The sequence below is a fragment of the Berkeleyomyces rouxiae genome (assembly GCF_048999995.1).
Source record: "Berkeleyomyces rouxiae strain 22BRR77 chromosome Unknown BrBRR77_ptg000011l, whole genome shotgun sequence".
Classification (NCBI taxonomy): Eukaryota; Fungi; Ascomycota; class Sordariomycetes; order Microascales; family Ceratocystidaceae; genus Berkeleyomyces; species Berkeleyomyces rouxiae.
In genome coordinates, this window is record NW_027396501.1 from 308,712 (window position 1) to 329,902 (window position 21,191).

The 21,191-nt window shown below is 51.9% G+C and overlaps 5 protein-coding genes across 5 annotated transcripts; 3 read left to right on the forward strand and 2 right to left on the reverse strand.

Annotated features, from left to right (window-relative positions):
* Positions 1–37: 37 nt before the first annotated feature.
* On the forward strand, positions 38–7,778 carry BROUX77_007138 (uncharacterized protein; the record flags this gene model as incomplete). The annotated part of the gene is made up of 3 exons (XM_073752201.1): positions 38–3,877; positions 4,217–5,599; positions 5,889–7,778. The coding sequence occupies 3 exons, from the start codon at positions 38–40 to the stop codon at positions 7,776–7,778; spliced, it is 7,113 nt and encodes a 2,370-aa protein (XP_073602549.1).
* A 903-nt stretch (positions 7,779–8,681) lies between these two features.
* Positions 8,682–9,848, forward strand: BROUX77_007139 (uncharacterized protein; the record flags this gene model as incomplete). The annotated part of the gene is made up of 1 exon (XM_073752202.1): positions 8,682–9,848. One exon carries the CDS (start codon positions 8,682–8,684, stop codon positions 9,846–9,848), a length of 1,167 nt encoding a protein of 388 aa, XP_073602550.1.
* A 1,404-nt stretch (positions 9,849–11,252) lies between these two features.
* BROUX77_007140 (uncharacterized protein) lies at positions 11,253–15,311 on the forward strand (the record flags this gene model as incomplete). Its single annotated transcript, XM_073752203.1, has 2 exons — positions 11,253–13,746; positions 14,788–15,311. The coding sequence occupies 2 exons, from the start codon at positions 11,253–11,255 to the stop codon at positions 15,309–15,311; spliced, it is 3,018 nt and encodes a 1,005-aa protein (XP_073602551.1).
* Positions 15,312–15,767: 456 nt separating this feature from the next.
* Positions 15,768–19,037, reverse strand: BROUX77_007141 (uncharacterized protein; the record flags this gene model as incomplete). Its single annotated transcript, XM_073752204.1, has 1 exon — positions 15,768–19,037. The coding sequence occupies one exon, from the start codon at positions 19,035–19,037 to the stop codon at positions 15,768–15,770; it is 3,270 nt and encodes a 1,089-aa protein (XP_073602552.1).
* Positions 19,038–19,540: 503 nt separating this feature from the next.
* BROUX77_007142 (uncharacterized protein) lies at positions 19,541–20,860 on the reverse strand (the record flags this gene model as incomplete). Its single annotated transcript, XM_073752205.1, has 1 exon — positions 19,541–20,860. The coding sequence occupies one exon, from the start codon at positions 20,858–20,860 to the stop codon at positions 19,541–19,543; it is 1,320 nt and encodes a 439-aa protein (XP_073602553.1).
* Between the last annotated feature and the right edge of the window lie 331 nt (positions 20,861–21,191).

The following is a 21,191-nucleotide window of genomic DNA, read 5'->3' on the forward strand; positions in this document are numbered from 1 at the left end:
ACAACGTCTACGCATCCTTCAGCACAACGTGCACAAAATGAAGGCTGTTCATGAGACAATACTTGAGGCTGCTGCAACCGGAAAGGCGGACATTGTCTGCATCCAGGAGCCTTATACCATAAAACTCAAAGCTGGGTATAGAACATTGACGCAGCCGGGCTTCACCCTGGTTGTGCCGTTTAATGTTAGGAATCTCGAGGCCATGCCTTTGCGCCCGCGGGTCCTGACCTACGTCCGCCAAGGCCTGCCGTTTTCTGTGCTGTTCGAGTTTGGCGATGCTGAGAGTGATATTCAGACCCTGCGCATCCTTGCGTCGGAGCCGTTTTCGCTTCTCAATGTCTACAACGAACGCCAGCTGACTGTGCAGCCTGTCCCCGAGACCCAACCCCGCCCCTATACCATTGAGCGCACCAATCTTTTATCGCGCAATATTGACACCAGTACTTTGCTTCTCGGCGACTTCAATCTCCATCACCATTGGTGGAATTCCCAGCGAGAGCATCCCCACGAACCACGAGCTGACTCTTTTGCTAACTGGCTGATGTCGCAGAATGCCACCCTGATTGTCGACGACGACTACGTTGAACGCAACGGCGGCACATACGTCAACAGCAGCACGACCTCGGTGATCGACCTCGCATTTTCCCTGCGGTCTCGACCGGGCCTGTTTACGAACTGGAGGTATCTTCAGGAGACGGGCTCCGATCACCGGGCCATCAGTTTTGATTACGTCAGCACCACCACACCCAAAACCCTAACACGTAACCCGGCGTTCAACACCAAGACGGCCGACTGGTCGCTGTTTCGCAAGGAATGGCTGGCTGGCCAGGCTGACCTTGAGCTTCAGCTGTCCCTGGCAGAGATTTCTGCAGACGGTGACGCAATGGCGCGACTGCTTTCCGAGGCCCTGCAATCTGCTTGTCAGAGGTGCATGTCAGTGAAGAGGCACAGTGCCCGCGCAAAGCCATGGTGGACGCCCGAGCTACAATCACAACGTCAGGCCGCATCGCGCGCAGAGAGAAGATACAGACGAGGCAGGCTGTCGCTGGTTGAGTTTCATTCGATTCGCAACAAGTACACCCATGCTGTCGAAGATGCTAAGTCTACTCACTGGACTACCTTTCTTTCTGACGCTGACAACGAAAAGGTCTACACAGCCTGGAAATACACCAAGCCAGCTACGGCGAGTTACTTCCCCCCCATCCAGGGGCCAGACGGGTTAGCCAATACCCCCGAGGAGAAGGAAAAGGCTTTCCTGACGCTACTGGGTGCTACGTCTAGCGCAGGTGTCGACCCCCGACCTGACATTGCGGATACACACGACCCCCATCACGACCCCCATCACGACACCCCCCACGACACCCCCCCGAACGACACCGACCGAAGCATATACCCCTGGCCTGACCTTACAGACCACGAGATCAAGGAGGCAATCATGTCCGCCAACGCCAAGAAGGCCCCCGGGCCCGACGGCATGAACGCCAAGATCATCCAGATCGCCTTTGAGGCCCATCCCGCGCCCTTTCTCTCCGTCTACAAAGCCCTGTCTCGCCTCGGAATACACCCCACACTCTGGAAGCAAGCTACTGGGATTGTGCTCGCGAAAGACGGAAAGGCTGATTATTCAGTCGTAAAGTCCTACCGCATCATCTCACTGCTCAACTGTCTAGGCAAAGTGCTCGAGAAAGTCTTTGCGACCCGCTTAGGGTACCTCGCTAATTGCCATGACAGCTCGCTTCTAGACGACACTCAACTGGGAGGCCGCAAACAGCGTTCAGCCATGGACGCCGCTCTCGTATACGTCAGCCACCTGCAGAAGGTCAAGGAGATGAAGCTCGTTCCAAGCACTCTCTTCCTTGACGTCAAGGGCGCTTTCGACCACGTGTCAAAGCCCTGCTTGATGCGCAGCTTACGTGAGCTCGGTCTTCCCCTGGTGTTCCGAAAATGGGTTGCTTCGTTCCTCCAGGACCGTACTGTCGGCCTGCACATCGAGGGTCAGCCGTTTCCGATGACCCCGGTTAACATCGGCATCCCCCAAGGTTCCCCCATCAGTCCTCTACTCTTCCTGTTGTATGCTCGGCATATAGTGGCTCGGGTGGCCGGCGACACACCACAACTTCAGCTGTCGTATATAGACGACTTCAGCGTAACCGTGGCGTCCAAAAGCCCGAGGCGTTCAGCGGCGCTTCTCGAAGAACTCGTGACGGAGCTGCGGGCCAAGGCTCGTGACTACGGCATTGAGTTTGAAGAGAGCAAAACTGAGCTCATCCACTACACCGATGCTGCAAAGTGGGCCTCCCAAACTGTCCGAGTAGGTGATGTCACTGTGCGTCCCCAAAAGATGGTCAAGTGGCTAGGTTTCCATTTCGACAACAGACTTTCGTTTAAACAGCACGTCCAGGCACGGACCCAAAAGGCTGAGATCGCGTTCCGCGGCTTGCTTCGGCTCGCTTCGAACACGCGTGGACTGTCCATCGCGGCACTCCGTCAGCTCTACATCTCCTGTGTGGGTACCGTCGCCGATTACGGATCAATTCTCTGGTATGACCCGTCAAAACCCCAGCTCAGTCTGCAAAGGGTATACCAGAAACTGCAAAGCCAAGCTGCCGCCCGTATCCTAGGTACATTCCGCGGTTCACCAACACGCGCCGTCGAAGTCGAGGCCGGCCTCCCGCCCCCCTCTATTCGATTCGCCAAAGCACGCATGGCCTACGCCGCTCGCACTCTCCGCCTCCAACGCAACCATCCCGTCCGTGTTGCGTCCCAACCCGACAAGGACGAGCTTGCCCCCGATGACTCAGACCTGCCTCTCCTGGGGCATAACATGAGTGTCAAGACTCGACTCGGCTGCATCATGCGCGAGTTGAAGCCATTGGTGGCAGGCATGTGGAGACGAGAACGTCGCCGACAGGAGTGGGATAGTCCCTGGCAGCCGCCACTGACCGACCGCATCTCCATCGTCGTCGACCCTGGACCCAAGGAGGACGCTGCCGTCAGGCATGCCCAGTTCTTGTCAAGACTTCCGAACGATGCCGTCACCGTGTATACGGACGGCTCCAAAGAAGGCTCCAGGTGCTCGCTTGCAGCGTGCGTGGTCGATACCAAAACCGGTGAAATCAAAACGAAAGTCAGTCATCGACTGCAAGATGTGGAGGTTGCAGACTGCGAGAGCGCCGCCATCGTGGAGGCACTCACGCTCCTCGCCAAAACAGAAAAAATAACAAAGCAAGCTCGCCCCTGCTATGTGTTTGTCGACAGCCAAGCTGCCATTGCGCGGCTCCGCAAACACGGCCACTTCGCGTGGCAGGCCCGCCGCGTCCTAGGTACATTCACGTCGCCAGTCACGGTGATGTGGTGTCCCGGGCACATGGGCATAGTGGGGAACGAGATTGCAGACGCGGTTGCACGCCAGGCTCTCGAGAGTGATGATGAACGCAAGTTCAGCTCACTGGGCAGTGTCTTCGCCAGGGTTAGGAGGTTTACCATGGACAAGTGGGAGACTCTCTGGGCTTTTGAGCGAGACACCGCCGCTGGTCCCTCCCACGGCTCGCACTACCTGCGTACCATCGGTGGTGATCCAGTTCTCCGTGCTAAGGCGCCCAAGGTTTCCGGACCAAGATGGCTAACCTCGGCGTACTTCCAGATGAAGGTGGGTAAAGGCAACTTGTTGCCCTACCTGCTGCTCATCAAGAAGACGGACTCGGACCGGTGCCGCCGTTGTCAAGAACATGAAAGCGAGAGCGTTGAGCATGTGCTGCTGCACTGCGCCGCATTTTCTGCAGAGCGTCAAGAGATGGCCATGGCATTGAGTCCTAAGTCGCTAGATCTCCCGACGCTCTTCAATACGAATAACGGAACCGAGGTGCTGCTGAAGTTTGTTCGCAAGACGGGTTTTTGCACGAAGGCCTGGGTAGAAGGTGTGGGGAGAAGAGAAAGTAGTGGTGGGAGGAGAGTGGAGGAAGTTGAGGAGTGAGGAGGAGTTGGTGCTTGTGTCTTTGGACAAATTACTGTGTCGACCACGACGTATTTCCTTTGTCGTTGATTTTTGCTGGAGTTTGGATGTTGTTTTATTGTACCTTGCTATGTGTAGATTTACTGCACCTCGCCATAACCCTATCAGGTTCCATGCGAGTAATGAATAAAAAAAAAAAAAAAAAAAAAAGCTGTCCAAGAACAAGCCCGCTCGTTCCCCAACGAGTGGGGCCTTCCTTGGCAGATCAGCGAGTGTACCCTCGACTCCGCCACCCGTCTCCTCTGGCGTGACCGCCTGTGGATCCCGTACTACGAGCCCCTCCGCACTCGTATCATCCAGCAAGTCCACGACTCCACGCTCACCGGTCACCCTGGAGGATCAGCAACCCGTGATCTAGTCAGCCGCTCCTACGCTTGGCCTGGCCTCTCTGACGATGTCCGCCGCTTCGTTGGTAATTGCGACACTTGCGGTAAAAGCAAGATTTGGCGCGACCAGAAGCGTGGCCTCCTGAAGCCCCTGCCCGTCCCGGACCGTGCCTGGCAAGAACTCGCCATGGATTTCATCGTCGGTCTCCCTGAGTCCGAAGGCTGCACTACTATCTTAGGTATTACAGACCGGCTGTCAAAGAGTAAAATCTTGATACCGCTGAAATCGTATACTGCCTCTGACGTAGCCAGAGCCTTCATCACACACGTCTTTGCCCACCATGGTCTACCCCGCGCCATCACGTCCGACCGAGGTCCCCAGTTCACCGGTTTATTCTGGACAGAAGTCTGTCGCCAGCTCTCCATCACCCGCCGCCTCTCCACTGCGTTCCATCCCGAGACCGACGGCGCCCAAGAGCGCTCCAACCAGGAGATCGAGACCTACCTCCGTGCCTTCACTGTTTTCCTGCAAGACGACTGGGCTGCACTTCTCCCCCAAGCCCAGGTCGCCCTGAACAATCGCACCGCTACTGCCACTGGCCTTTCCCCTTTTTTCTTCACCCATGGTTACAACATTGACCCCCTTGACATGACTACCGACCACGAACCAGGCTCCACCGTTTCCCCCGCCACTGCCGGCCACAACTGGCTCGCCAAGCACCGCGACGCAACCGCGTTCGCCCAGGCCTCCATGGCATTCGCCCTTGAAACACAGGAACGACATGCCAACCGGGGACGCCAGGCAGCGGAAGCTTTCAAAGTCGGCGACCGAGTCTACCTGCGTCTGCGCAACGTGCGCACCATCCGCCCCTCGAAGACACTCGACTGGCTTGCCTTGCCCTACCGCGTTATCCAAGTCGTCGGTACGCACGCTGTCAAACTAGACACGCCCACCGGTATCCACCCCGTCTTCCACGTGAGTCTTGTCCGCCGCGCCCGTGATGACCCTCTGCCTTCCCAAGTCTTAGCCAACCCGGAACCACCTGCAATCGCGCCCGAAGAAGCCTCCGGCGATTTAGTGGCTGGCGAGTACCTTGTCGACGAGATCCTACAACACAAGGTCGTCGACAAACGTCACAAAGTGCTCGTCCAGTGGACTGGATGGGCAGAGCCAACATGGGAACCCTTGTCACACGTCCTAGACACAGCAGCGCTCGAGAGATACGAGCAGACCCACGAGTGCCCCTGGAAGTTGCCAGCAGTCCCCCGGAGGAGAGGGAGGAGGAGGCGATTGTAACGATCTATGGATCGAGGTAGGCTCAGGCTCCGCCCTCACCGCCGTTTACACCGCCGTCCACACCGCCTTGCACACCGCCGTTACTCACCGCCTGCCAAACCCGTGTGCACACCGTCGTTGTCAAGGGTACGCGTCATACCTCTACCGCGCGTATATAGATAGTGTTGTTTCCGCCCGTTTTCTTGTACATTAGTCTTTTCTCTTTATCTGTTTCTTAATTTATTTCTGCTGTTCTAAAAGCGTTCTCCTTTAGACCGTAAAGCCTTACACTCAATACCACCCGACTGACAAGGGGCTTCTACTACACCCCGTGGCCTATTTCTCTCAAAAAATGAATCCTGCCCAGTGTAACTACGGCGTAGGTGACAAGGAGTTGTTAGCCATTGTGGAGTCTCTAAAGTCGTGGCGATTCATGGTTGAAAGTCTGGAAAAACCTGTTCTGGTATTGACGGACCATCGGAATTTAGCCGTTCTTAAGCAAATTCCGGCCATGAACAGACGGCAAGCGAGGTGGGCTATGGAACTGAGCGAGTACCGTTATGTCATCACTTATAGGCCTGGCTCCTTGAATTCTAGAGCTGATGCCCTGACCAGACGCTACGAAGACCTCGTTTCTTCTTCTTCTGAGGAGGATAAAGAGCTGTGTGCTCCTATTATTCCCCCTGAAAATTTTATTGGTACCATGTCTTTGGTAGACGAGGTAAAAATCGCGCTATCCACGGACAAGTGGGCTCTTGATGTTATTTCTGCTCTTCGAGGCCAGTCGACCAAACCTCCAGATGTGGACCTCAGTGTCTGCAGGCTTGACAATGACGGTCTTTTGTTTGTCAACGACCTTCTATATTTGCCGAACGAGGATCTACGAGTTCGTGCATTGAAGAATTGTCATGATATTATGCCTAGCGGACACCCTGGACAAAAGAACACTTTTGAACTTCTTGTTCGGGAATACTGGTGGCCCAGGATGCGTCGTGATGTCATCCGGTACATCCGAAATTGTGAGGTCTGCCAACGGATCAAGTCCGCGCGACATAGTCCCTACGGTCTACTGAAACCTCTGACCATTCCGCAAGCTCGGTGGACATCTGTGTCCCTTGATTTTATCACCGGCTTGCCGGTCTCCAATTCTTTTGACATGATTCTCGTTGTCGTCGATAGGCTTAGCAAAATGGCTCACTTTATACCTTGCGATTCCTCGCTGGATGCTGCAGGTTTTGCTAAGCTCTATTTGTCAGCAGTGTATAGGCTCCACGGTCTGCCATTGGACATTGTGTCCGACAGGGGTAGTCTGTTTACGTCGGCTTTTTCCAAGGCTTTAGCCAAACTGTTGGGCATAAAGCAAAATCTGAGTACTGCGTTCCACCCTCAGACCGATGGTCAGACTGAGCGTGTGAACTCTATTTTGGAGCAATACCTGCGGGGTTACACCAACTATAGACAGGACAATTGGGCTGATCTTTTGCCCTTGGCGGAGTTCTCTTACAATGACTCCGAGTCCAGTTCTACTATGCTGACGCCCTTCTTTGCGAACCACGGGTTTCACCCCAGAAGTGGGCGTGAGTCGCTCCCAGTCTCTGTGGAAAAAGGCCCGTTGCGGAACTTTGTTAAAGAGCTTGACAACATTTGTCAGTTTTTAAAGACTGAAATTACGTGGAGCCGTGAGCGGATGACCGAGTACGCGAATCGACACAAATCTTCCGCCCCTCTCCTTCGAGAAGGGGACTTAGTGTGGCTTTTGAGTAGAAATATTCGAACTACTCGTCCTTCAAAGAAGTTGGACTTCAAGAAGCTTGGCCCATTTAAGATTCTACGGAAGGTGTCTTCGCATGCCTACGAGTTGGCACTCCCTGCCACTATGAAGGTTCATCCCGTCTTCCACGTTTGTCTGCTGGAACCATGTGCGTCGGATCCTCTTCCTGGCCAGAAAAACCCTCCTCCTCCTCCCGTCATAGTAGATGGCGAGGAAGAATTTGTGGTCAAGGAAATTATAGGCGTGTCTTCGCGTGGCCCTCTGCAATATCAAGTAGTTTGGGAGGGCTATGAACATGATGGACCCTCCTGGGAACCTCTGGACCATTTAGCCAATGCACCTGAGAAGGTTGCAGAATTCTACAAGAGGATGCCTAACGCCAGACGATCTTAGTACTGCTGTGGAAATCAGTCATAAAAAGGGGGGCTACTGTCATGAATAGCTATCCTGACACTGCTCATGCTAAGGGTTATGCATGAGACCTACCCCACTCTTCTTTTCCACAACGCCGAAGGTCGGCGACCTATGAAGATGCGCTTATGGCACAGGTTGGTCTGTGTAGATCGTGAGTTGATCAACGGATATGAGGTTGTCGTGGGATGTGCTGAGCACGGGTGCTCTGATAGACGTTGTTCTGCTGCTGCGGAGTTTTCTTGTTGCAATTGCCATTGCGTGCTTAGGTGGGGGTTGTTATCTGGTTCGATTGTTACGAACCTGTTACGTCTTGTTTACACGAGACTTATCTTTTGTTCGTAGTTAGATGTTGATTGTTTCTAGCTTGGGAAGACAGAGTTTTGTCAGGAGCGCCGACAACATAAATATCGTCGTCTCCTGCCCTGAGTTGATCAGGTTTACTCTTGTTCTCCAAGCTTAACAATCACATGCACTTGCTTACCTTCTTCTTCTTCTTTATACCATTCTGTTCTTGCTTTCTTTGCAGTTCAACCTTTCTTCTTCTTTGAAGTGTGTGATTGTTCCTCCTCCTTCCTCTTTGTGCCGCTCTATTCTCAGAATAGCCATCTAAGTTGTGTGTTGCCTCTTCATCTCAACCGACCATACGTCTTAGCACTCTGTCTAACTGACGTCTTCCTCCACAGGCCCGACTGTCCACCTCAGGAACCTATCATTGTCCCGAGTCGTTGGCTGTACCCGGAACCCTAATCCTTTCTTCGGGCCCTATCCGTAATATTTTGTTAAGCTTCATTTGAAGACCCGACGCTATTACAACTTTGGCTCTCTTTGGCACTTTTTTCTCTCCTCATTTATTTTTCCCTCTCTATTACGTTTCAACTCGCAATGGCCCTCACTCGCGAAATGATCGAGCATCTCAATACGTTCCTCCTGTCGATTCCTGACCGAACTCCTGAGAACTGGCATCTCGGTGCCCTTCCTAGGGAGTTCAGTGCTGAGATCAAAATGGCTATTGTGGCGGCTTACATGTCTGGTCTGCGCACCGACGATGGTGCCCCGCCCATCCCCGTTGGCTCTGTTCCTGATGCGGCTCAGGTTTACTGGGCTGCGTTCCAGGCTGGCGCTGAAGCCCGCTTCAACTCCCTTGAGTCTCTTCCCCGAGTCAAACGGGAAGAGGATGCCGATCCGTTGAAAGAGGCCGACAAGCATCTTGATGTCGTGCCCTATGATGGCAATCAGCAAGGCTTCCAGGCGTTCCAGAGGCAACTTGCGGTCAAATTTGCTGCTGCACCCAAGCACCACCGCACGGAGCAGCGCAAGCTGATGACTGCCTTCTCCTACCTTAGAGATGGCGCTCTGGATTGGGCCATGCCTCGGATGGACCCGGCCACTGGACACATGAACTTTGAAACGTACGACGATTTTATGAAATCGTTAGCTGAGGCTTTCGATGACCCTGACTGGCGCATGACTGCGACCCAGCAGATCTTCGACTTAAAGCAGACAGGTACTTGTACTGCCTATCACTCTGCTTTTACAACGCTGTTGAAGAAACTCGGTTGGGCCGACGCTGATTTCACCATTGCACTATTTCAGCGAGGCCTCAAGCCCCACATACAGGACGCTCTGGCTTGGAACACCTATCCTGCCCCTAAGGGAACGCTTGATCAGTTCGCTAATTTCTGCAACACGCTGGACAATACGATCAACAACCGAACCCGGGGAAACAACGGGAAAATCCAACCGCCTCCTGGTGTGGTCCCCTTTCAGCAAGATTCTCGTTCGAGAAATGCTGGCGCCCAAAAAGCTGTCCCCAACACCAAGCCAGCTAAGGGTACCTCTGCAGGTCCCGATGCCAACGGTCTACCCTTCCGTAAGACTGCTGACGGCAAAATGGCAAAGGGTGTTTGTTGGAAGTGTGGCGCAAAGGACCACATGCTAAAGGCTTGCCCCAAAAACAACCTTGCTCTTCGCGCAGCTACTGTCCCTTCTCCCTCCACTTCTACCCGGGCTCCCTCGACGGCCCCTGCGCCTGATGCGTCAAAAAACTAGAAGGGCTACCGACCCATTCCCCTCTGGTCCTGGCTAGCCCTGACGCTGCTGATGAGGGTCTCTTGAGAATCAGCACTTGTTCTCTTGATAATGCTATCGATTATGGTAACTCTCCCCCTCTGGTTATTCCTGTGACAGTGAATAATTCCATTGAGGCCTACGCTATGGTGGATTCGGGATCAACAACTTGTTTTGTGGATTCTGAATTTATAGCAAGGCATCAGATTCCTACTGTTCTCAAGGCCAGAGCCGAGTCGCTCCATGTTGTTGATGGTAGTGAAACTGCTGCGGGTAAAGTGACCCACCAAGTTCCTTTGTCCCTCTCTTTTCCTAATTATTCAGAAACTTTGGTTTTTCAAATCACGAAGCTTGGGGGCTACCACATCATCCTGGGGAAATGCTGGCTCGACGCCCATAACCCGGAAATTTCTTGGCCTTCCAATACGCTCAAGATATCGGTTACTTCTACCGCCGATGGCAATGCTGTGGCAGCTTCTGATTCTTCTTCTTCTTCTTCTTCTGTTTCGACTGCTTCTACTGATTCTGGCGCTTCGTTTGATTTTTCTTATACAAAAAACGACAAAAATATTGCTTCTACCGCTGGCAGTCAGATTGAGGGATCTGCTCCTGCTTCAGCCACTTCACCCCTTCCTTCTTTTATTGCACAATCGTCAGCTGTGTCTTGTTCCTGTGTGACGGTGTCGTCTCAGGCTTTGCATCGCTTTGCCAAAGCTGAGAAACTACAGATTTATCGTGTCACCGCTCAGGAAGTCCTGGATTATCTCAATCAGGAGGACCTAACTCCGGAACAAGAGCATGCACGGCTCCTTGAACGCATCCCGGTCGCTGTGGTGCAGTGGTATAGCACCTGGCAAGGCTTTTCGGTTAGCTACCGAGAAGTCGTAGGTTCGATTCCTACCAGTGACGCCAATTTTCTACGAGCAGTCAACCTTGACTGGGGCACTTGGGGTTAGTGCTGCTCGTTGGAAATTCATACCAAAAGCTATTCATGTATTTCCTTTCTGTCATAACTTGGGGATTATATTTGTGGGATCTTAGATGTAACTGCCTCCCTGCCAGGGGTTTGGAGTATATTATGTGTAGTAGCTAGCTTGTTTGAGATTCCGTTAAACCTTGATTCGTGTATAGTATTAATATACACCTCGCCATAACCCTGTCAGGTTCCATGCGAGTAATGAATAAAAAAAAAAAAAAAAAGAACGCATCCCGAAGAAATACCATGACCTACTTCCTCTGTTCTCTCGAGAAGGTGCTGATCAACTACCACCTCACCGGGACATTGATCATGCGATTAACTTCGTTCCCGATGCGAAATACCCCAAGGCCCCGCTGTACGATATGACTCCACTCGAGTTGCAGGCTGTCAAAAAATATCTAGATGGCATGCTTGCTAAAGGCTTTATTTCCTCTTCCTCTTCGCCGCTGGCTTCCCCGATTCTTTTTGCTAGGAAGCCAGGCAGTTTACGATTCTGTGTTGATTTCCGAGCCGTCAATGATATCACCATCAAAGACGTAACTCCTCTGCCTCGGATCAATGAATCACTGCGCACGGCGGCTACGGGAAACATTTTTACAAAGCTGGATCTGAGAGCTGCGTACCACTTGATTCGCATCAAGAAAGGTGATGAATACAAGACAGCTTTCAGAACTCGATATGGCATTTTTGAGTACAATGTGATGCCGTTTGGGCTCACCAATGCTCCTGCCACGTGTCAGAAATATGTCAGCGAGGTCTTGTCGGAGTATTTGGACATATTCTGTGTCTGTTACTTGGATGATATCCTGGTGTTCTCTCTGAACCAAGAGGAACATGATGTTCATGTGCGCAAAGTCCTGCTAAAATTAGCGCAGGCCAGTCTGTTTGTCAAGGGTGAAAAATGCGAATTCGACAAGACTGAAACTACCTTTGTTGGCTTTGTTATTTCAGCCGATGCTCTGAAGATGGACCCCGCTAAAGTTGCGGCTGTCCGTGAGTGGGAGGCTCCCCGAACTGTTAAGGGAGTCCAGTCCTTTTTGGGTTTTGCCAATTTCTATAGGAGGTTCATCCGTGACTTCTCTAGAATCTGCACACCTCTCTTCGAGTTGACTAAAAAGACGCAATCTTTTGTCTGGTCCTCTGAATGTGAGGCAGCATTTCACACCCTGAAGGACCTTTTCTGCTCTGAACCTATCCTCAAGCACTTTGATTACCTGTTGGACACTGTTATTGAAACAGACGCGTCTGACCGTGTAATATCTGCCGTCATGTCTCAATACCACCCGACTGACAAGGGGCTTCTACTACACCCCGTGGCCTATTTCTCTCAAAAAATGAATCCTGCCCAGTGTAACTACGGCGTAGGTGACAAGGAGTTGTTAGCCATTGTGGAGTCTCTAAAGTCGTGGCGATTCATGGTTGAAAGTCTGGAAAAACCTGTTCTGGTATTGACGGACCATCGGAATTTAGCCGTTCTTAAGCAAATTCCGGCCATGAACAGACGGCAAGCGAGGTGGGCTATGGAACTGAGCGAGTACCGTTATGTCATCACTTATAGGCCTGGCTCCTTGAATTCTAGAGCTGATGCCCTGACCAGACGCTACGAAGACCTCGTTTCTTCTTCTTCTGAGGAGGATAAAGAGCTGTGTGCTCCTATTATTCCCCCTGAAAATTTTATTGGTACCATGTCTTTGGTAGACGAGGTAAAAATCGCGCTATCCACGGACAAGTGGGCTCTTGATGTTATTTCTGCTCTTCGAGGCCAGTCGACCAAACCTCCAGATGTGGACCTCAGTGTCTGCAGGCTTGACAATGACGGTCTTTTGTTTGTCAACGACCTTCTATATTTGCCGAACGAGGATCTACGAGTTCGTGCATTGAAGAATTGTCATGATATTATGCCTAGCGGACACCCTGGACAAAAGAACACTTTTGAACTTCTTGTTCGGGAATACTGGTGGCCCGGGATGCGTCGTGATGTCATCCGGTACATCCGAAATTGTGAGGTCTGCCAACGGATCAAGTCCGCGCGACATAGTCCCTACGGTCTACTGAAACCTCTGACCATTCCGCAAGCTCGGTGGACATCTGTGTCCCTTGATTTTATCACCGGCTTGCCGGTCTCCAATTCTTTTGACATGATTCTCGTTGTCGTCGATAGGCTTAGCAAAATGGCTCACTTTATACCTTGCGATTCCTCGCTGGATGCTGCAGGTTTTGCTAAGCTCTATTTGTCAGCAGTGTATAGGCTCCACGGTCTGCCATTGGACATTGTGTCCGACAGGGGTAGTCTGTTTACGTCGGCTTTTTCCAAGGCTTTAGCCAAACTGTTGGGCATAAAGCAAAATCTGAGTACTGCGTTCCACCCTCAGACCGATGGTCAGACTGAGCGTGTGAACTCTATTTTGGAGCAATACCTGCGGGGTTACACCTACTATAGACAGGACAATTGGGCTGATCTTTTGCCCTTGGCGGAGTTCTCTTACAATGACTCCGAGTCCAGTTCTACTATGCTGACGCCCTTCTTTGCGAACCACGGGTTTCACCCCAGAAGTGGGCGTGAGTCGCTCCCAGTCTCTGTGGAAAAAGGCCCGTTGCGGAACTTTGTTAAAGAGCTTGACAACATTTGTCAGTTTTTAAAGACTGAAATTACGTGGAGCCGTGAGCGGATGACCGAGTACGCGAATCGACACAAATCTTCCGCCCCTCTCCTTCGAGAAGGGGACTTAGTGTGGCTTTTGAGTAGAAATATTCGAACTACTCGTCCTTCAAAGAAGTTGGACTTCAAGAAGCTTGGCCCATTTAAGATTCTACGGAAGGTGTCTTCGCATGCCTACGAGTTGGCACTCCCTGCCACTATGAAGGTTCATCCCGTCTTCCACGTTTGTCTGCTGGAACCATGTGCGTCGGATCCTCTTCCTGGCCAGAAAAACCCTCCTCCTCCTCCCGTCATAGTAGATGGCGAGGAAGAATTTGTGGTCAAGGAAATTATAGGCGTGTCTTCGCGTGGCCCTCTGCAATATCAAGTAGTTTGGGAGGGCTATGAACATGATGGACCCTCCTGGGAACCTCTGGACCATTTAGCCAATGCACCTGAGAAGGTTGCAGAATTCTACAAGAGGATGCCTAACGCCAGACGATCTTAGTACTGCTGTGGAAATCAGTCATAAAAAGGGGGGCTACTGTCATGAATAGCTATCCTGACACTGCTCATGCTAAGGGTTATGCATGAGACCTACCCCACTCTTCTTTTCCACAACGCCGAAGGTCGGCGACCTATGAAGATGCGCTTATGGCACAGGTTGGTCTGTGTAGATCGTGAGTTGATCAACGGATATGAGGTTGTCGTGGGATGTGCTGAGCACGGGTGCTCTGATAGACGTTGTTCTGCTGCTGCGGAGTTTTCTTGTTGCAATTGCCATTGCGTGCTTAGGTGGGGGTTGTTATCTGGTTCGATTGTTACGAACCTGTTACGTCTTGTTTACACGAGACTTATTTTTTGTTCGTAGTTAGATGTTGATTGTTTCTAGCTTGGGAAGACAGAGTTTTGTCAGGAGCGCCGACAACATAAATATCGTCGTCTCCTGCCCTGAGTTGATCAGGTTTACTCTTGTTCTCCAAGCTTAACAATCACATGCACTTGCTTACCTTCTTCTTCTTCTTTATACCATTCTGTTCTTGCTTTCTTTGCAGTTCAACCTTTCTTCTTCTTTGAAGTGTGTGATTGTTCCTCCTCCTTCCTCTTTGTGCCGCTCTATTCTCAGAATCGCCATCTAAGTTGTGTGTTGCCTCTTCATCTCAACCGACCATACGTCTTAGCACTCTGTCTAACTGACGTCTTCCTCCACAGGCCCGACTGTCCACCTCAGGAACCTATCATTGTCCCGAGTCGTTGGCTGTACCCGGAACCCTAATCCTTTCTTCGGGCCCTATCCGTAATAGTCCCCGTTGCCACAGCTGACGCCTTTGTCAAACGCCCCAAGCCCAAGATTCCCGACATTCCCCTGTTCAGCGGCAAGAGAGCCGAGTACCGCGTTTGGGCCATGTACGCCCGCCAAAAGATCGCGCGTGACGGTCCCTCCATCGGTGACGATGGGGATCAGTACACATATCTTTTTGCCCGTATGTCCACCGAAGCCCAGAACCTTGTTGCTGTTTACTTTGCCCGTGGCCTTGAGATGGGCTACACCGCTGCCACTTTCCTCGCATACCTGGACAGAATGTTCATCGACCCGTATGCTGCCGAGCGCGCCTCCACGCAACTCCAGAACCTCCGCCAGCGGGATAACGAGCCGTTCGCTCTTTTCCTGCCCAAGTTCGAGAAGTTGCTCGGCGAAGCTGGTACTGACTCCGACCGTGCCAGCATCTCTATCCTGCGCACCGCCCTCTGTCCAGAACTGCGTCGGGCCATGGCGAACCCGAGGACGGATTACACCTACGAGGATTACAAGTCCGAGTTGTTGTGAGCGGTTCACTAAGTACAAGAGAGTCTTGCAGTTATGACCAGAATGCTGTTTATTATCTTTTGATGGAGAGAAAAAGGAAGAAGAAAGACTAAACTAAACAGCGGATTTGGGTCTACTATATAGACATTTTTGTGCTTACAAATGCAAGTTCCCGATCGGCTCAATATCCCTCCGTGAGCTCCTTATGTCCGAGTTTTCGGCGATAACTCGAGGTTAGCTCCGATCCCGTCGGAATCCCTCAGTTTCCCTCGGAACACTTCGGACCTTTTTGCATCCTGCCGGATTAGGCGAATCCTACCCACGGACCTCAAGTCCGACCCGGTCCGAGCTCTCCGAAGCCTCCGAAGAGTTGCCGAAGTTCATCCGAAACCTTGTCCAAATTCGGTGAAACGACCTGCATTCGAAAGCACTGGATCAGCTCTGTCTGATCCAACCACGGGTTCTCAACCCGTAACATTACCCCCCTCTTCTCCTCTGTGTGGGTGGCCCTGTCCGCGCACCGGCCTCTGGTTCACCAACGTCATCGTCGTCTCCAAACTTCGCTTCAAAGGTGTCCAGTGCTTCAGTCTCCTCAAAGTCGGCTCGTGGTCTCCAATCGGGCTCTGCGTATCCAACCCATTTAACCAGTAGTTCTCTTCGAAATCCCCTTCCAATGCGTCTTCGTCGACTTCTCAGGATTTGTTCGACCAAAAATTCAGGCTCGCCGTAGTCGTTCTCTTCAATGTGTGGAGGCTGGGCATCGTCTGTTTCTTGGGAGGGCAACGGGTTGTTCGGTGCTCGTTTAAGGAGGTCGACATGGAAGCGGGGATGGATGTTTGTTGGTACATCAAGCTCGACCACATGGGGAGAAACCACTTTCGTGACGCGGTACTTGGCATTGGCCCAAGCAAGCTTCTTCAACAGTTGCGGAGTGCTGATATTTTTGAGTTTTAACCATACAAGGTCACCCACTTCGAAGCGTTCCTGGGCACCACGTGATCTGTTTGCCTGGTCTTCCATTTCCTGTTGACGGGTGGCCATTGCTGCTTGTGCCAGTTCCCAACCTTCGCGTAGCTTTTGAACGAACTTCTCCGCATCTGTGGCCTCCAAAACTCCGTGAAGAGCCTGATCGGCGATGACCTGCTGAATTGGACTGACATGGTAGCCGTGCGTGAGGAAAAAGGGGCTCATTCCTGTCGAAGTGTTTCGGTTGTTGATTGCTAACATAGCGGATGGTAGCAGGTCGGGCCAGTCGTATTGTGAATAGGTAATGAATGCTCGTAGGTATGCCAACACTTCCTGGTTCATCCTTTCTGTCGCTCCGTCGGTTTCTGGGTGGAAGGCAGTTGACAGTCTCTGTTCGATCCCTGTCAGTTCGCACAACTTGGTCCAAAATTCGCTCGTCCAATTGCTTCCACGGTCTGATGTTAAGGCGTGAGGGAAGCCGTGGTGTTTCCAGTGGCAGTGTACGAACCGCTCTGCACACTTTTCGGCTGCCATAGTTGTCATGGCCTCCAAGCTGACAGCTCCAGTAAGTCGGTCCACAATGACCATCAAGTATCGTGGGTCGCCAGTCTTTCGTGCAGGTAGTTCCGTCATAAAATCGATACCGAGTTCCGAGTGTGGTCGTTCAGGGATAGGCAGTGGTCGTAAGAATCCCTTCTTTCTTTCTCGCCATACTTTGGATCGTCCACACACGTCACAATTGGCGCAGAATTGGCGCACCTCTCTTGAAATGCCAGGCCAAAAGAATTCCCGGGACAGAATCGCAAGCGTGCCGTCTCGACCTGGGTGTCCTGTGACATGTGAGTCGTGTGTTTTCTGGATCAGCGCAGTTCGCAATGGTTCCCAGTCAGGCACGAACAGTTTGTGCCGATATACTAGAGCGCCGCGCTCGTCGAACTCGCATTCCGCTATAGAGATCGTGACTTTTCTCGAGATGGTAGGAGGAAAACTTCGTTCGCCACTGGCCAACGCTTGGTACATGAGTGCAATATCCGAATCCTTCGTCTTAGCTGTATCCCATAGTTCCTGCAGGTGGAGTTGCGCGAAAAGCTGCGCACCGTTAGGGATCCGGTCCGCGGGTTGGGTAACGTGGGCCGGGGTCATCATTACTGCTGCATCTGGTGACACCCAATGGTCCTTGACAAGTCTCATGATCCGAGATTTTAACCTGTCGTCGTCTTCGCCTTGAGGAATGTCTTGTTCTCGTCTGCTCAGGGCGTCGGGTTTACCACTTTTGCTTCCTGATCGGAACTCAAGCTGGAAGTCGTATTCTGAAAGCTTCTGGGACCACCGAACCTGCCGCTCTGAAAGTTTCCGTGTCGTCATAAAGTATTGCAGGTTCTTGTGGTCGGTCAATATTTTGAAGGGGGCGCCAAGACTCTTCAATTCGCCCCTCCACTCTTCCAAGCACTTCACAACTGCCAGGAGCTCTTTGTCGTGAATCTCATAGTTGACCTCGGCAGGGGACAGCTTCTTGGAAAAGAATGCTACTGGGCGCAGTTCGCCTTCGTCGTCCACTTGGGATAGAGTTCCTCCCAGGGCCCATCCAGAACAGTCGCATTCCACGATCGTCTTCCTGTCTTCGTCCCACATCGCTAGAACCGGGGCGGTAATAAAAAGGTTCTTCAGCGTCTCGAAAGCTCGTTCTTCGACTGGGCCCCAGGTCCATGCGGTGCCTTTCTTCGTTAGCCTGACTAGTGGAGCCGCCACGTCGCTGAAGGAATCGATAAACTGGCGGTAAAAATTTGCGAATCCTATAAAACTTCGAACGCCCTTGACATTGGTGGGTGGCGTCCATTCTCGTATGGCAGCGACCTTTGCTGGGTCGACTTTGACACCTTTGCCTGCTTGGATGATGAAACCTAGGTACTTTGTTTCAAAAACTGCGAATTCGCACTTGTCGATGTCTAAACGGAGACCTGCATTTCCCAATTTTTTGATGACGAGGTTGACTTTTTCCATGTGGTCTGCGTAGGTGCCGTCGGTATAAATCAGGACGTCGTCAATATACGCGGAGCAGAAGTCGTCCAAATATTCTTGCAGGGTTGAATTGATATACCGTTGAAAGGTTGCAGGGGCTCCGGTGAGTCCAAAAGGCGTCACCAGCCATTCAAAAAGTCCAAAACGTGTGCGGAAGGCCGTTTTCCATTCATCTCCCTCTTTTATGCGAATCTTGTGGAAAGCGGCACGAACATCGACCTTTGTGAAGTACTTCGCCTTAGACAACGCTCGTAGTGTCTCACTGATCAAAGGAAGCGGGTATCGGTCTTTTTTAGTAATGGCGTTAATGCCGCGGTAGTCAACGCAAAAGCGCAACCCTCCTCCAGGCTTACGTACGAAAAGAACAGGCGCGCCGCCGGGAGAGCTGCTGGCTCGAATCCAATTCCTGTCCAGATGGTCCGAGAGGGTTTTCCGTAAGACTAACAGCTCGTCGCGGGACATGCTGTACAAGGGACCCCACGGGACTTCGTTCTCTCGCCCTTGTTTGTCTTTCGTCAGGTTGATAGCGTGGTCTATTCCGGGGCGGTTCGGGGGTTGGTCGTCCTTTTCGTCGTCTAAAAACACTTCTGCCAAGTGTTTGAGTTCGCTAGGCAGTCGTTTGTCGATCTCTTGTAGGGTAACACGAGGTTTTACTTGCAATGCCTTGTTGATGTCTTCGATGGTGGCAGCAAAAACCTCTATGTCTTCATTCTTTTTCTTGCTGCGCCGGATTTCTGCAGCAAAGACGGATGCCATCACCATGCTCGCTTTTGTGGTTGTTATATGGGCGTCGAGCCATCCTTTTTCTCTCACAACTTGGGCATCTTCTTCGCTTCCGAGGCGTATGACTCGTTCTTTCGCCAGGTAGACAACGTCATTCCTTTCCATCCAGGGTTTTCCCAAAATCATGTCGTATGCTAGGTTCGGGATGACGTACCCGAAAATTCTTTCTGTCCGGCCGTCAATATCTAGATCGCAGAACGCCATCTCTGAGATCCATCTTTTTTTTTCGTCGTTTTCGGCTAACTTGAGTTCCCGTCTTCTTATCGGGATGCGCTGGAGCCCTTTCTTTCTCACCAAAGTCTCGTTGAACGCCGATGTTACAAGGCATCCACTGTCAAATAAAGCATCACTGTAAAAGGAATTGTTAATAAATGCTTCAATTAGGAACGGAGTGGAGTGTAAATCTTTAAATACATCGAGCGGAACATCGCAATTGTTGGGGCTCTTCTTCTTATGACCCTGGGGGCGACTTTTCCCAGAGTCTACTCTTTTTCCTCGTCGTCGGAAAGGTCATCGGCCACATCATCCATCGATTCGGGGGCTTGTTGGATTGTCGTGCGGTTCACTCTTGCGGGCGCACGGGCCGGGGCAAACTTGGGGCATTCGAAGGATCGGTGGCCCTTGGCAAGACAGCGGAAACAAGCGTTGCTGGATCTAGCGGTTTCTATCTCCGCCGGGGTTCTCCAAGGGGCGCGGGACTTTCGGGGGCGTTGTCCATAGTTGTTCGAGGCGCGGCCTTGGAGGGCGTTGACACCTGTCATCATGGTGTCTCCGTCGTTGTCGATTCGCGTCTGCTGGTTTGCGACACTTGGGGTCACCACTTCGGCGAACCTTGCTCCACCTCTAGTTTTCGCGTACCACGTCGAGGTCTTGGACGTGTCCTTCGACCGGTATCCTGGCAACGCTTCCACTCGGCCAGCCACCGTCTTCACCTTCTCAACCCAACGCGGGTAATCATCGTTGGGGAGGTTTTTTGCCGTGAGGTGTACCTGTAACGTTTGGTTGATAGCGGAATTCAGGTACATGATCTTCACACGGTCTGGCCAATCTAAACCTCCACAAAGGCCAACTTGATGCTCGAAATCCTGCAAGAACGATATAAAACTCTGATGGTTTCCCATCTGCATGGTCAAAAGCTTTTGACCCGCCTTCTGAATAGCCTCCTTGTCTTCGAATTGGTCATGGATATGGCCAAGGTAGGCGTCCCAATCCCAACCATGAGTGGCTCCGTCAGTGAACCACTGTTCAACTCTGGCCTGTTGCTCTGTGGGAATGGCCATGAAAACACTTAGGCAAATTGCCTGGGAGGAGCCAACGACTTGTGATTCGATCTGAGCTCGGGCCTTCAACTGTTTGAAGAATCGCGGGAACGACGCTGTCTTTCCGTCCCACTCCGGCCATTTTGCGTTGTACCGATGGTCGATCATCGGGGCGAAGGGGCCCGGGGTACGTACTGGCGCCGGGGTAGGGGCTACCGGGGCAGGTGCAGGTGCCGGGGGGGCGGTTGCCTGTAACAGGACTTGGCTTCGTAGCAACATCTGGATCACTCTCAGTTGCTCCGGAGTGAACACCTCCAATCCTGGGGTGTCTGAACTCTGCTGTGGGGGCGCCTCGGCTTGTTGCCGGGAGGGGCCAGGCTGGTCAAGCGCAAGTCCAGCCAGAACATCTTCCATCTTGTCGTTACTCATTCTGGCTCGACGGCGTATAGGGGACGCGTTGTCTTCGGATGCGGACCAGAATGAGGGCGAGGGTGGCTGTACGGGGCTTGTACTGCGGGGGCTTGATGTGATGCCGTACTTCATTCGTCAAGTATGGCGCGGTAGGAGGGCGATGAAGTTTCCTCACAAACTTCTAAGAAACAATAGGGGGTGATGAAGTTTCCTCACAAACTTCTAAGAAACAATAGGGGGTGATGAAGTTTCCTCACAAACTTCTAAGAAACAATAGGGGGTGATGAAGTTTCCTCACAAACTTCTAAGAAACAATAGGGGGTGATGAAGTTTCCTCACAAACTTCTAAGAAACAATAGGGGGCAATGAAGTTTCCTCACAAACTTCTAAGAAACAATAGGGGGCAATGAAGTTTCCTCACAAACTTCTAAGAAACAATAAAGGATCAAAAGATAATATGTGA